The 13,456-nt window shown below is 36.6% G+C and overlaps 2 protein-coding genes across 2 annotated transcripts; one reads left to right on the forward strand and one right to left on the reverse strand.

The window, feature by feature from the left end:
• Window positions 1-307: 307 nt before the first annotated feature.
• Window positions 308-2,091, reverse strand: LOC136220515 (cytochrome P450 71A1-like). The gene is made up of 2 exons (XM_066008334.1): window positions 1,098-2,091; window positions 308-1,023 (listed from the first exon to the last, which is right to left on the reverse strand). Exons 1-2 carry the CDS (start codon window positions 1,995-1,997, stop codon window positions 442-444), a joined length of 1,482 nt encoding a protein of 493 aa, XP_065864406.1. The 5' UTR covers window positions 1,998-2,091; the 3' UTR covers window positions 308-441.
• A 3,969-nt stretch (window positions 2,092-6,060) lies between these two features.
• On the forward strand, window positions 6,061-10,298 carry LOC136218391 (autophagy-related protein 18a). Its single transcript, XM_066005234.1, has 4 exons — window positions 6,061-7,002; window positions 8,991-9,198; window positions 9,670-9,796; window positions 10,021-10,298. The coding sequence occupies exons 1-4, from the start codon at window positions 6,124-6,126 to the stop codon at window positions 10,109-10,111; spliced, it is 1,305 nt and encodes a 434-aa protein (XP_065861306.1). The 5' UTR covers window positions 6,061-6,123; the 3' UTR covers window positions 10,112-10,298.
• The last annotated feature ends 3,158 nt before the right edge of the window (window positions 10,299-13,456 follow it).

Consider the following 13,456-nt stretch of genomic DNA (forward strand, 5'->3'; position numbering starts at 1 on the left):
TTATATTGAAAGGTGCCAAAATTGCAATTGGAGGAATCAACAACAGCTCATAATGAATATAAAATTTAAATACACAGACAGAAACAGTTAAACAGAGGTGTCGTGGACTGGATCTGTCTTTTTTTCTAATTTTATTATAATTTATATGCATTAGGTGTACCTAGTACCTACTATATATATATATATATATATATATATGTAATGAAATTATTAGATTCTTCTGTGTTGTGTTGTGGGTAATTTAAAGGAGATGGTTTTCTGTTTATTGAATTAAAACCTTAGATATGAATGAGTATGAGGGGTCAAGTCAAGTTGAACTATCTATGTATATTGTTTATAAGTCCTGGAAACCAGTATTCTCAGGCAGGAACATAATAATGTAAATGTAAAGAAAATAAATACTGAGATTAATGAACTCAAATTTTACAACATGAACACGGATCAATGCGAATATGGATAAGCCTTAACAAAGAGAGGATTTTTCTTGCTGATAATAAAAGTATAAACCTCCTCCATATCCAAATCCAAATCCAATTCCCAATCAAACCAGAAGAGCAAATTAGCCAATGCATATTCAACTTCTGCATATGCATATGACATTCCAGGGCATTTCCTTTTTCCTCCTCCAAATGAATACAATAATTGATCAATATTATCAGAATTGCTAAGAAACCTTTCAGGAATAAACTCTTCAGGCCTCTCCCAGAATTTGGGATCTCTTTGAATTCCCCATAGATTAATGAACACTCTTGTCTTTCCTGGAATTTCATACCCTTGAATCTTAACACTTGCTGATGTCTGTCTAGGTATCATTGCTGAAGCATGAAATCTCACTGTTTCTTTCATTATACATTTCAAATACTTCATCTCCTTCATATCACTTTCACTTATTTCTGATTTCTTACCCACAATTCTTCTTACCTCTTCTTGAGCTTTCTTTCTTATGCTTGGGTTTTTCATTAACTCTGCCATCATCCATTCCATTGTTGCTGCTGATGTGTCTATTCCCCCTATAAACATGTCCTGCAAATTAACATACACCAACACCAACATCAACATCAACATCAACATGACAAGTATGCAAAACAAACACCTACCATTAGAATTGCTCTTATGTTGTCTTTAGAAAGATCAAGCTCATTCCCTTCCTTTTGTAAATGAAGAAGAATATCTATTAAGTACTTCTTATCTTCAAGTTTCTCATCATTATCCATTACTGCTAAACGATCTTCAATAACTTGATCCAGGAAATCGTGTAACTCCTTGGAAGTTTTCTTCAAGTTTCCAATTAATCCGGTTAGATGGTCAATCCATCCCAAGAATGGAAACACATCTTTGAAGCAAAAAGCTGATAGCAGATCCATTGTTCTCCTCGCCAATTCCCCGAAATTCTCATTTTCATTCAAGCGACCAAACGCCGATCTACATAAAATATCATGGGCAAGAGTCATGAATAAATCACTGATATTAAATGCACTTCCAGCTATGCTCAAAACCCGAATCTTTTCTAGAGTCTTTTGGACTTGTTCTTCTCTTACGAAATGAAATTGGTCTACCCTTCTTTGGCTCAAGAGTTGAAGAATGCAGAGCTTCTTTGCTTCCCTACTGTGATCACTGTAAGAACCAAATGCCATATCGGGGCAGCCTTTGAAGACGATGGCTAAACCCCTGACAGAAGGTCTGTCTGCAAATTCAATATCATGGTTTTTGGAGATTTCTTTGGCTATTTCTAGAGATGAAACAACAAGTGTAGGAACACGTCCCAGATGGAGCAACATTAGAGGGCCATACTTTTCAGAAAGGTTTCTGAATGATTTGTAGGGAAGTGAACTTATCTGGTGAAGGTTTCCAATTATAGGTAGCTTTGGTGGAGATGGTGGTAATTCTAAATTCAGTTTTCTGCTTCTTTTGATTTTCAACGTAATCAACAGAATTACAAAACACAAGATTAAGGGACTAGATGACAATGTTTTTTGGATAAAAGGTTGTGCATCCATTTCTTTTTTTTTTCTTTTTCAGAGGAAGGAAAGAATTAGTTTGTTTCTTTTGTGCTCAACATTTATAAACCAGACTCTATTTGAGCGTGAGAGATAAAAGAGAGAGTATGTATCTGCTCAGTAACACAAAATATATATTAAAACTGAATTTATTGCTTCTTTCTTGTTTTTTCTGCTTGCATATTCATGTTGAAAGTTGAGAAAATTGGAATACGAATCTACAGAAAGGACAAGCTAGGATAGAAAAAATAGATCCTATTATAAACAGAGCATATCTTATCTTATGAATATAAAATTTCCTCATAAGATTATTAATTAAAATTGTCTCCATCTCGATTATAGTGCACACAAGCTGTCCTTCACATCTTATGGACATGAACCAAAATACGAAAATCATGGGGGCGTTCCCTACTCAGCGACGCGCCACCCCGACGCTCGGGGGTGGTGTCAGATGTGCAAGGGTCCCGCATGATGGACGAGTGCGGGTAAAGAAGCTAGTCCATAGTAACGGTAATGGTAGGATTAGTAGGTTACGCTTTGGGACATGGAACATATGCTATTTGACAGGAAGATTAGTTGAAATTGTAGATGTTACGAAGAGGAGAAGAATAAATATAATGTGCCTATAAGAAACCAAGTGGGTTGGAGCCAAGGCCAAAGATATAGCTCATTAGGGTTATAAGCTTTGGTACTCCGAAATAGATAAGGGTAGAAATGGAGTAGGTATTTGCATTGATCAGGAGTATATTGATGATTTAGTAGCGGTGTCTAAAAAGAGTGATCGAATTATGAGTATTAAGCTTGTGACAGGGGATGAGGTTGTAAATATCATAAGTGCATATGCACCACAAATATGATTGGATGCCTCTATAAGACAAGCTTTTTGAGAGGAGTTGGAGGAAGTGGTGCAACAGGTTCCTAGGGATAAGAAGATGGTACTGGGTGGTGACCTCAATGGATATGTGCGTTCTAGGCGAGATGAGTTTGAGCAGTAATTTTCAACTGGTCAGTGACTGACCAAGTGAATTTGGTAAATCACCATTGGATTTAAGCTTATTAAAATCATGTGGTGGAGATTGAAATCATCGAAGCTTAGATTGACACCTACAAGGTCTAATGGTGATTGACCAAATTTACTTGGTTAGTGACACCAGGTGCACCGTGGGTTTGAGAGTGTCCATGGAGGTTTTGATTTTGGAGATAGGAATGAAGCAGGAAATGATACTCTGGAATTTGCATTAGCCTATGACTTGCAAAAATCATCAATTGAATCCTCATCGTATCCTGAAATTAGAAACTATGATTATATAAACTGTAATAATCTCTGTGTTGGTTCAAAATGGTTTTGGGAAAGAGGGTCTAAAACTGTTCAACCTGATGATTTTTTATGAGACCTTAATTGATGATTTTTATTTACAATAGGAACTCAATCGATGATTTTTGGTTAGTTCAAGGACCTGATTGGTGATTTTAATAGTTTAAGGTCATAATTGATTTTAAAATCTTAATTTAGGGAGTCAAAATAGGTATTATGTCTATGTTTAGGCCTCTCTCTATCTTTCTTGTATCAATATAAATTGATAGTGCAGGTGATTTGTAAGTTAAGTTTTTCTTATCCTCATTAGCTTGATATTTAGGTCAGTATCTCCGAACATAGGTTTTTTGTCTATTTTTCTACTGCCCAGTAAATTCGTTTTTACAATCCACACCTTTTACGTCCCATTTTTGCCTCGATCATTATACATACACGTTTCTGGCATCCTAAACTTTACTCTAACCTTTCGTTTTACCTGATTCCGTGTTTGGAAGCCCATTTTGCGAGCTAATTTTTGCACACTAAATCATTCCACGCATTCTGGCAGCATTTTCTACATTCTGCCCATCTGTTTCGTTTTTACATTCTCGAGCCATTCCAGTTCGTTTCTATCCCTGATTTTTACATGAACTCATTCTTAACTTCCAGAACTTTATTTTAACCTTTCGTTTTACTCGATTTCGTTTTCGAAACTCTCGTACGAGTCATCCAAAGTCCGGCCCAAATCTGCTCCATGCGATCGCTGGAAGTGCTTGTGGATCCAAAAGCCAAAGTTAATTCAATGCCTTGCCGAGATAGCCAACTGTGGCTCCAAGTTTGTCGTTTGAATTTTTCATTTCATTTTCTTTATTGTAATTTTTGCAATTTAATTCATGATCATGTTATTGACTTGTTTATATTCAATTCCGCAATTGGTTTAGCTATATGTTGATATAGATATCGATTCCATTGTAATTATTTTCCTTCAACATTTTTTTCATAAATAAAATACACATTTTCACCAAATCTAATGTCAATTTTGCACTTTTATTTTCCTTTACTTATTTACAATAGCATAATATAATAGCTTTAAATAATCTAGCAAAGTTTCTATAACGATGTACTTTTCAATTTTTGTCTCTCTTACCAATCGTTTCGATTAAGATTTCAAGTTTTGGCACACAAATCCATAAACTTAACCGTACACATTAATTAAGAGTTAATTTCTTTGGCACGCTGGCACCTAAATCATAGATGACAAGATTGAAATTAACATATCTATTTAATAAAATATAAATCCACTAAATTTGTATTATATTGATATATTGCATGGTTGGATTGCTTACATAATTATCACCTTAATAATAATAAAGTTGGGAAGAAAATGAGAAAGAAACGAAGTGCATGGTAGACATTAGTTTGGTAGTTTCTCAGCTTTCTCCCCTTTCCATTATTACATCAACAATTATTGGCTGTAGGAGTGTCGTCGAGTATAATTGTGTTATTATTTACAGAATGATTATTATAAATACAGTAAAATATAATAATTGTATTAAGCGAATTATATATATATATATATATATATATATATATATATATTTTGAAAGAATTAAAGGCACGTTTGGTTCGCATATGGATAACGAAATGGTATCAAGAAAGAGAAACAAAGAATAAGGGATGAAATGATCCCGAATTTCTTTATCTGTTATTTGGATGAGAAAACTGAAATAAGATAAATCAAAGAAAATATATAAATATTTTATTTTAAAAAAATAATCATTTTAAAATAATTAAAAATAAATACTAAAACTGAATAATATGATAAAAGAATTTTTTTTTGTCAAAATTACTTTTCAAAACAAAAAATAAAAACAAATAAATATAAGGATCAAAAGTAAAATTAGTCTACATATATAAATAAATAAATATAGGGATAAAAAAAATTAAAAAGTAAAATTTAGTCAAAAATAATTTTTAAGGAGAAAATTAAAAATACATAAGTACGAGAATCAAAAGTGAAATTAATATAAGAATTAAAAAAATAAAATAAAATAATATATGGAAAAAATTAAAAATTAAAATAGAAACTAAAGTAAAATCTTATAAAATAGTAGAATTTCAAATTAGTAAGAAATGAGAAAGTGAATAGAAAATCTTAAGAGATTGAGAAATAGAATTAAAGAAGTTCGATGTAAATCTAGAATTAAAAAAAAATTAAAATAGATATTAACAAATCGAAGGAAACCTTTTTTTTTATTTTTCTCTAAAACCTCAAAACAAATTGTATTAAAAATTGGACTATTTATATTAAAATCATATATAATTATAATTAAATCATATTATAAAATTTAATTCTCAATATATCATTATTTTATATATATTATAAATAAAATATGATTTTATGTTATAATTTATAAATTTTAGATGTAAATTCATAAATCTTAAATCCATATTTCATAAAACATAATTTTTAAAACATAATTTTCTTAGAGAAGGCCCACAACATAGGAAAAAGCCCAATTTAAATTAAAATAATTGTATTAGCAACAATACGCCTCTTTACAGCGAAATATCTGCGTGCGGTCGAAGGAAAAACTAACTAACACTAACACGGTATGTGTCTGTTAATAATCGAATTTTCATCCAAGAACGCAGCTTCATCCTTATTGTCCTAAAGGACCATTATACCCCTCACTCTAAGTACCAACAACAGTTGTTAAAATAACAAGGGGTAGTATAATAATTTCGGTATATCTTTCCATCTCTATCTGCTTTCCTATCACCCAAAGAAAAAGAATTGCATTCCATTGCATTGTCTAGCAGATCATATCAATGGCGACTCTCTCTGCTTACTCCTCTCCACCATGGCCAAATTCCAACCCTAACTCTAACCTTCTTTCTACGCAAGACGCCGTTGAAGGACTCGAGCCACAATCCCAATCCCAATCTTACGACTCTCTTGCTTCCATTATGCCTTCAGATCACCACGCCGATCATCTTTCTTCTGCAAAACCTAACTCCAATTTCCACGCTGCTATTTCTTCACCCACCGACTCCACTTCCCCTCCATCGCAGATTTCCCTACTCCATCTCTCCTTCAACCAGGACTATGGATGTTTTGCCGCTGCTACGGACCACGGCTTTCGGATTTACAACTGCGACCCTTTCCGGGAGATCTTCCGCCGGGACTTTGATCGCGGTGGCGGTGGTATAGGAGTCGTTGAGATGCTTTTTCGTTGTAATATTTTGGCTCTTGTTGGCGGTGGCTCTGACCCACAGTACCCTCCCAATAAGGTTATGATCTGGGATGATCATCAGAGCCGCTGCATCGGAGAGCTTTCCTTTAGGTCTGAGGTTCGATCGGTGAAGCTTAGACGAGACAGGATTATCGTCGTCTTGGAGCAAAAGATTTTTGTCTACAATTTTGCGGATTTAAAGCTTTTGCATCAAATTGAGACAATTGCAAATCCCAAAGGGCTTTGTGCAGTGTCGCAGGGAGCTGGTTCATTGGTGTTGGTTTGTCCAGGATTGCAGAAGGGTCAGGTCAGGGTGGAGCATTACGCATCAAAGCGGACTAAATTTATAATGGCACATGATTCGAGGATTGCCTGTTTTGCTCTCGCGCAGGATGGTCAGTTATTGGCCACCGCCAGCACGAAGGGAACACTTGTTCGGGTTTTTAATGCCGCTGATGGCACCCTGCTACAAGAGGTGTGTATTTTATTTTCTTCATAGATGATTTATTTATTTATTTTTATCTTTTGTCATACTGTTGAACTCAACCTGGCAAATTGGTTAGCTGTATTGAGTTTGATGTCGTTGGGTAATGTATAAATTGAGGTTGTTATCAGTAACCATTCATGCAATGTAGTGTTGGGATCATCCTCTCAATAGGACAGAAAGAAAGAATCTTCCTAGGAGGAACCTAAACGCATTCTGAAAGCACCCTTTACTTTGTTGTTCACAGTAGCAGCTGACCACGCTACCACCAAAATAAAAGAAGGTCAACCAAAGCCCAATGCCTTAACCAATACACTGACCCCCTTCTCCTCCTAATGGTCCTGGGATCATTAGAGCTTTGACTCCCCCTCCAGCAGTAATTCCTGTTGGAGGAAGAATTCCCAAAAAGCTAAAGCTAAAAGCGCAGTGCTGTCTTAAAAGAGGGAGCGAAGTGACCTTGACTAAGAAGCTACGGGGGCATGAGCGTGATAAGAGGGATTGCTTTCTATGCAAGGGATTGCTTTCTACGCAATTTCCCGCCTCTTTTCCTTGGGAATCCAATCAGTTGCAGGCTGTTATTTTGTTGTCTTCACTAACAATGGAGCTTAATTTTCACTTTCAAGCTTACAGAAAGACAATTGATTTTTTTTAATATTATTGTATGAATCGTCTTAACTTTCATGTTGATAATTTAGGAAAATAGTGTTTAGGATCAGTTATTGTTTTCATGTTATGGTCACAATAAGATGCTGTGGTTGAACATTGTCATTAAGAGTTGGGTGTACTTTGTTTACACTACTTTGTTATCAATTTCACTAATTTTTGCAATAGCACATTCCAACGTCTATTATTGGGAGGATTTCACTCTGCATTCTTTGTGAAGCCTCTCTTCTAAAGAAGGGATCTGACACAATTGATCAGTTGAATTGCTCATTAAGCGTGTAATGTGCTACTCACTATGTCTAATTGCTTATTCTAATATTTAAAAATGAGCTCGCTCTTGTTTCAGCAAATAGATGACGTTTATTCTGTATTATTGGCTATCTGTTGAATATCTTTATTTTACTTCATATTGTTATCAGTTGCTCATTTCACTTTTAGAATTAGACCCAGCCATAGTAGTTAAAGGCTCGCCTCAGGTGCGCCTGAGGCGCCCCTCACTCAAGGCTCAAGGTAGTGAGCCTTGATTGCAGAAAGTGAGGCCCTGTTTAAAAGGCTCTCGCCTTGTGCGCCTCGCCCGGGCCTCGGAGCCTGAATCAATGTGCGCCTGTGTGTTTTCACTAAGGTTTTTTTACTGTTATGTGCAAAACAAATATTTGACTAATCTCAGCCACTAATCTAATTTAAATAAGATTGGTCTTAACCCTTGATCTAAATAAGAATATCAAGACACATAACTAAATATAGAAAGACTAGAGATGGATTAAGAGCGGTCACGTATAGAAGTCTCCTCCACTTCACTCAAACCGAAATTCGACAGACACACAGACAGAAGAATTTCAAGTGACAATGAATAGTTATTAGTTAGGTACTTAGGTTTAGACGGTAAGTATATGTTAATGTCTCTATGATGTATGAACTTAACTTGGTGTTTTTTGGTTTATGCTTTAACTAGTTAAAGAGTATATATATTTTTTTTTCTGCGCCTTGTGTTCCTCAGGCCCGCGCCTTGCGTTGCGTCTTGAGCCTAGCCTCCAGGACCTCTTAGTGCCTTAATGCGCCTTGTGCCTATAACAACTATGGACCCAACCCAAGCTACTTGCTCTCCCCATCTCTCACAAAATGTTTTCAAACTAGTTATTTTTTTTAACTTTGTGAATGCACCATTCTGGTCACGTCCACTGAACTTTTTATATGTTGTTGGTATTGTGGGAAATAAAATTTGGTGTTCTTGATGAGACAGATTTTGGTTTTGATGACAGCTTTCTGATTGTTGATATCAACTATGTGATTTTTGCTTCCTTGATATTTAACTCCAGGTAAGGAGGGGTGCAGATAGAGCAGAAATTTATAGTTTGGCATTTTCTTCAACTGCCCAGTGGCTAGCAGTCTCAAGTGACAAGGGCACAGTTCACGTTTTTAGCCTGAAGAATAATTCAGGGATTCTTGTTGCTGACAAGTCACCAAACACGGCTGATTCTATTGGTGCTTCCAATTTACCCTCCTCGTCTTTGTCCTTCTTTAAAGGTAACTTCACAGTTTTTGCACCCTCTACAGAAAAATATTCATCAGTTATAATGTGATGAGAAATGCTACCAGTGACTAATTTCTGTGTGGTAATTCCTGCGATGTGACTTCCACTCATGTGCTAACAGTCACACATGAGGAAAAAAAAACAGTCACACATGAGAAAGGCTCGGATATGTACAGTTTCACATTAAAGTGAACCATTTGTACTGAAGTTAAAAATAAAAAACAATTACCCTTTCTGAATGCTGCAAGGACCATAATTAGTTAATGTGAGTTTTCCCCCCAATTTGTTGGATGCAAATAAAACTTTCCCCATCTTGAGTTGATGGGATAAATGCCCTTGCTGACATTTGATATACATAGAAAGAATAGAAGGGGGAAAGCCAATTATTTGTTAGATGGAAGGGTGTGGTGGAATAATTGATATATTTTGTGGCAACTGGATCTTAACTGGGTTTTTACATGCAGGTGTTCTACCCAAGTATTTCAGCTCAGAGTGGTCAGTGGCTCAGTTTCGTTTGGTTGAGGGTTCTCAATACGTTGTTGCTTTTGGCCACCAAAAGAATACAGTGGTTATTCTTGGGTTGGATGGAAGGTAAGTAAAGAGAATGATGGTTTGGGGATAGATATAATATAAGGGAGTTGTTTCATATATTGGTTTAGGATACTTACTTATGCATCACTTTTATATTTGATTAGTTTATTTCTTAAACCGTATCTATTCTGGTGAATGACACTGACAATACATCCGCCCTGTGTAATTTAGATTAGTTTCTCCGGTGGGCTGAATTTTTGAAATAAATTTGGTTGTGATTGCAGCTTCTATCGGTGTCAATTTGACCCAGTGAATGGGGGAGAGATGTCTCAACTGGAATACCACAACTTCTTAAAGCCAGAGTCGGCCTTCTGAGAAGTTCTCGCTCGTATTTTCATTTTCATTTTGGTTCCGTATTATATATTTCACTTACTTTTTTGTGTTTTACATCGTATTTAATTATATCTAGAAATGGCTTCTTTAACATTGTAAATATGTAACTATGGATTTGTAAAGTATGTTAATGATAGGGAAAAAGAAAAAAAGAAAATTGACAAGTTAATTTTGTGTTTTTGTTATAATTACATTATTATGGCCTTGTTTGTGCATTTTAATCCTTAATCATTATTGTTATTATTATTTTCTTGGCCCAATGATGCTTATGTTAAAGAGGTGTGAATGTCCTCAGCAATTATCGAAACTAGCTAACCTGGCATAGTAAAAAATGAAGAACTACTAGCATTAGTTTGTCTATCTGCTCTATTAGCTAATCTAGGAACATACGTCACCGTGTGACGTTGCATCTGCTATAACCTTTGCATCAATCTCAGAAGGTACCATATCCAATTCATGATCTTATGCCCAATAAAGATCCGCCTCTAGCGCCATTAACCTATTCACATTAGCCATGAACCATCCCTCTTCATTGCACACAATAGCTCCCCAACCATTCCAATTTTGTGCTTGAAAAATTGCTCCATCAACATCAATTTTCCACCATCCAATAGTTGGCCGATTCCACCGCTCCTTTGTTGCTGCCCTGGTCGAACACGGTGTCCCCTTCCCTACTGTTGTTGTACGCGACCTCCATCACTGATGTCGCTCTCTTTCGTTAATCGGCCATTATAATTTCTTCCCCACTGCAGAACTGTAACGCTATCAGACTTGCACTCGGGCGTGTTCTGCTGCCACACCCATATACAGCTACTATTGTCCACATTCCGCTGCTGTCTCAACGAACCTCCATTCGCTGCTGCCCCATATCCCCTCCATGACCACTCCTTGCCACTCTATGCTGCAACCCCACATCAGTCTGTCTAAGTTTTTCGTCTGACGAAAGCCGCAACTCCCCTGAATCCCTGCTCCTACTCCTTTCTCGCTGCCACTCTGACACAAATTGTCTAATCGTCCTAAATCCGACTTCAGCACTTCTCGGACTATTCTTCCACAATACATCATTTCTATGTTGCTAAGTATTGTATAAATCACAGATAGTTAGAACCAAAACCTCATTAGCAACTGAAGTACACTTATCAGAAAACCAAGCTATCACATCCTCATAATCCCCATCAGTTACATTCATACATGCTTCTTGCCAGCTCATTACTGCATACAGGTAAGCACAGAATAGATGTCAGCTGTATTCCACATCTACTTCACACACAACACAATTATTAGGTATAACTATATGCCTTGACCTCAGTGGTGATCTCATTGGCAGACACTGAGAACACATCTTCCACACAAACATCTTAATTTTTGGTGGAATCCTTAATTCCCATATTCTTCCCCAAGGCACCTTAGTCAGTCTACCCCATCATTACTCTTCCAGTGATCTATACCCTGACTTACCTGAGTAGGAGCCATTCTTTATACCCTACTAAATTAACCTATCCGGAATGTTGCGAAAAGAAACCACAATTTTAATAATAGCTTCTACCTCTTGAGTAGAAAACAAGTTCGCCAGCTTACCCCTATCCCAAATCTTAGACCCCTCCATAAATAGCTCCTTTACTCTCATCTCTTCCATTCCTACTGGACCCTTGGATATAATCAGAGAATGATCCCTTCCCGCAACCCAAGGGTCCCTCCACAACAGTATCCTCTCCCTATTTCCCACCTTCCACCTCAACTCCAAATTCAACACACCTATCGATTTCCACAATCCCCTCCAAATAAAACTAGGATTAATGCCCAGATTTGAAGTTAAAAACGTATCAGTAGAGATATCTTTGGCTTTGAATAATCTACTGACTAAAGACTTTGGATTCGATATCAACTTGCAACCCTGCTTATCCAACAAGGCCAGATTGAATAAGTATAGCTACCTATACCCCAACACTCCCTGACCTTTAAGCCTGCACAACTTATCCCACCCAAACTAATGAATACGATTTCTACCATCCTCTTTCCAACCCACCAAAATAAATTCATCATTCTCTACAATTCCTCATAAATAGATTTAGGTAACAAGAAAGTACTCATACAAAACGTAAGTAATGCCTGAGCCATAGTTTTAAGGAAATTTATTTACCTGCACTAGAAAGAAATTTAAACAACTAAATCTCTTCCTCAATATATCAACTAGGAATGAGAACACTCCCTTTTTAGATCTCCCAATTAGAGATGGTAAACCCAAGTATCTTCCCGTGTTCAAAGGTGACCAAACATCAAGTAATGCACACACACCCCATCCCCGATATCTTGTTTGACATTAGAGCCAAAGAAGATACCTAATTTATGAACATTGATTGTCTGCCCTGAAGCCTATTCATAGACCTTGAGTATGCCTAAAATCACTTCTTCTTCCTTCATCGATGCTCCAAAAAATAAAAAGCTAACATCATCAAAGAATAGGTGAGAGAAACCACCAGGGTCCCCCCTACACACACGACATCCCTTAATTAAGCCCGACCTCTCCGCTTGGTAAATGAGTTGTGATAACACCTCAGCATAGAGTATAAACAAATACAGTGACAAATGGTCTCTTTGTCTAAGGCCCTTTCCCGGTGTAATTGGGCCCATCAATTCTTTATTGACCGAAATTAAGTACGATACAATTGTCACACATAGAAGGATCAATTGAACCCATTTCTCTGCAAAGCCCAATCTTAGCAAAACAGCTTCAAGAAACTCCCAATCCACCCTATCATAGGCATTGCTGATGTCAATCTTAAAACATTTCCATCATTGCCTCTATTTTTCCTCTTCATATAATGAATAGATTCAAAGGCCACCTACACACTATCAACTATTGAATTTCTAGGGACAAAAGTAGATTGACTCTCACTAATCAAATTAGGAAGAATGACCTTCAACCTATTACCCAAAGCCTTTGAAATTATCTTATACAATACATTACATAGAGAAATTGGCCTGAAATCTGCCACTCTTCTTGAATTATCATTCTTTGGTATCAAGGCCACCACAATATCATTCAAATTCGCTGGAAGCTCCCTCCTTTCCAACCAACTTGTACAGGCTTTACACGCATCCTGGCCAATATCTTTCAAAAAATGTTGATAGAACCTCGAGTTTAGAGCATCTAGTCCCGGAGATTTTTCCAGATGCATTTGGAAAACTCCAACCCTGAACTCTTCTAAAGTGAATACAGCCACCAACATCCTGTTATCCCTTTCTGATGCCCCTAGGGAAAGCACATCTACCGTCTCAGTGTTACTCTCCCCAGCCCGCACATACACTTTTTGGAAATATCCCTGC

This window comes from Euphorbia lathyris, chromosome 2 (genome assembly GCF_963576675.1).
Source record: "Euphorbia lathyris chromosome 2, ddEupLath1.1, whole genome shotgun sequence".
Classification (NCBI taxonomy): Eukaryota; Viridiplantae; Streptophyta; class Magnoliopsida; order Malpighiales; family Euphorbiaceae; genus Euphorbia; species Euphorbia lathyris.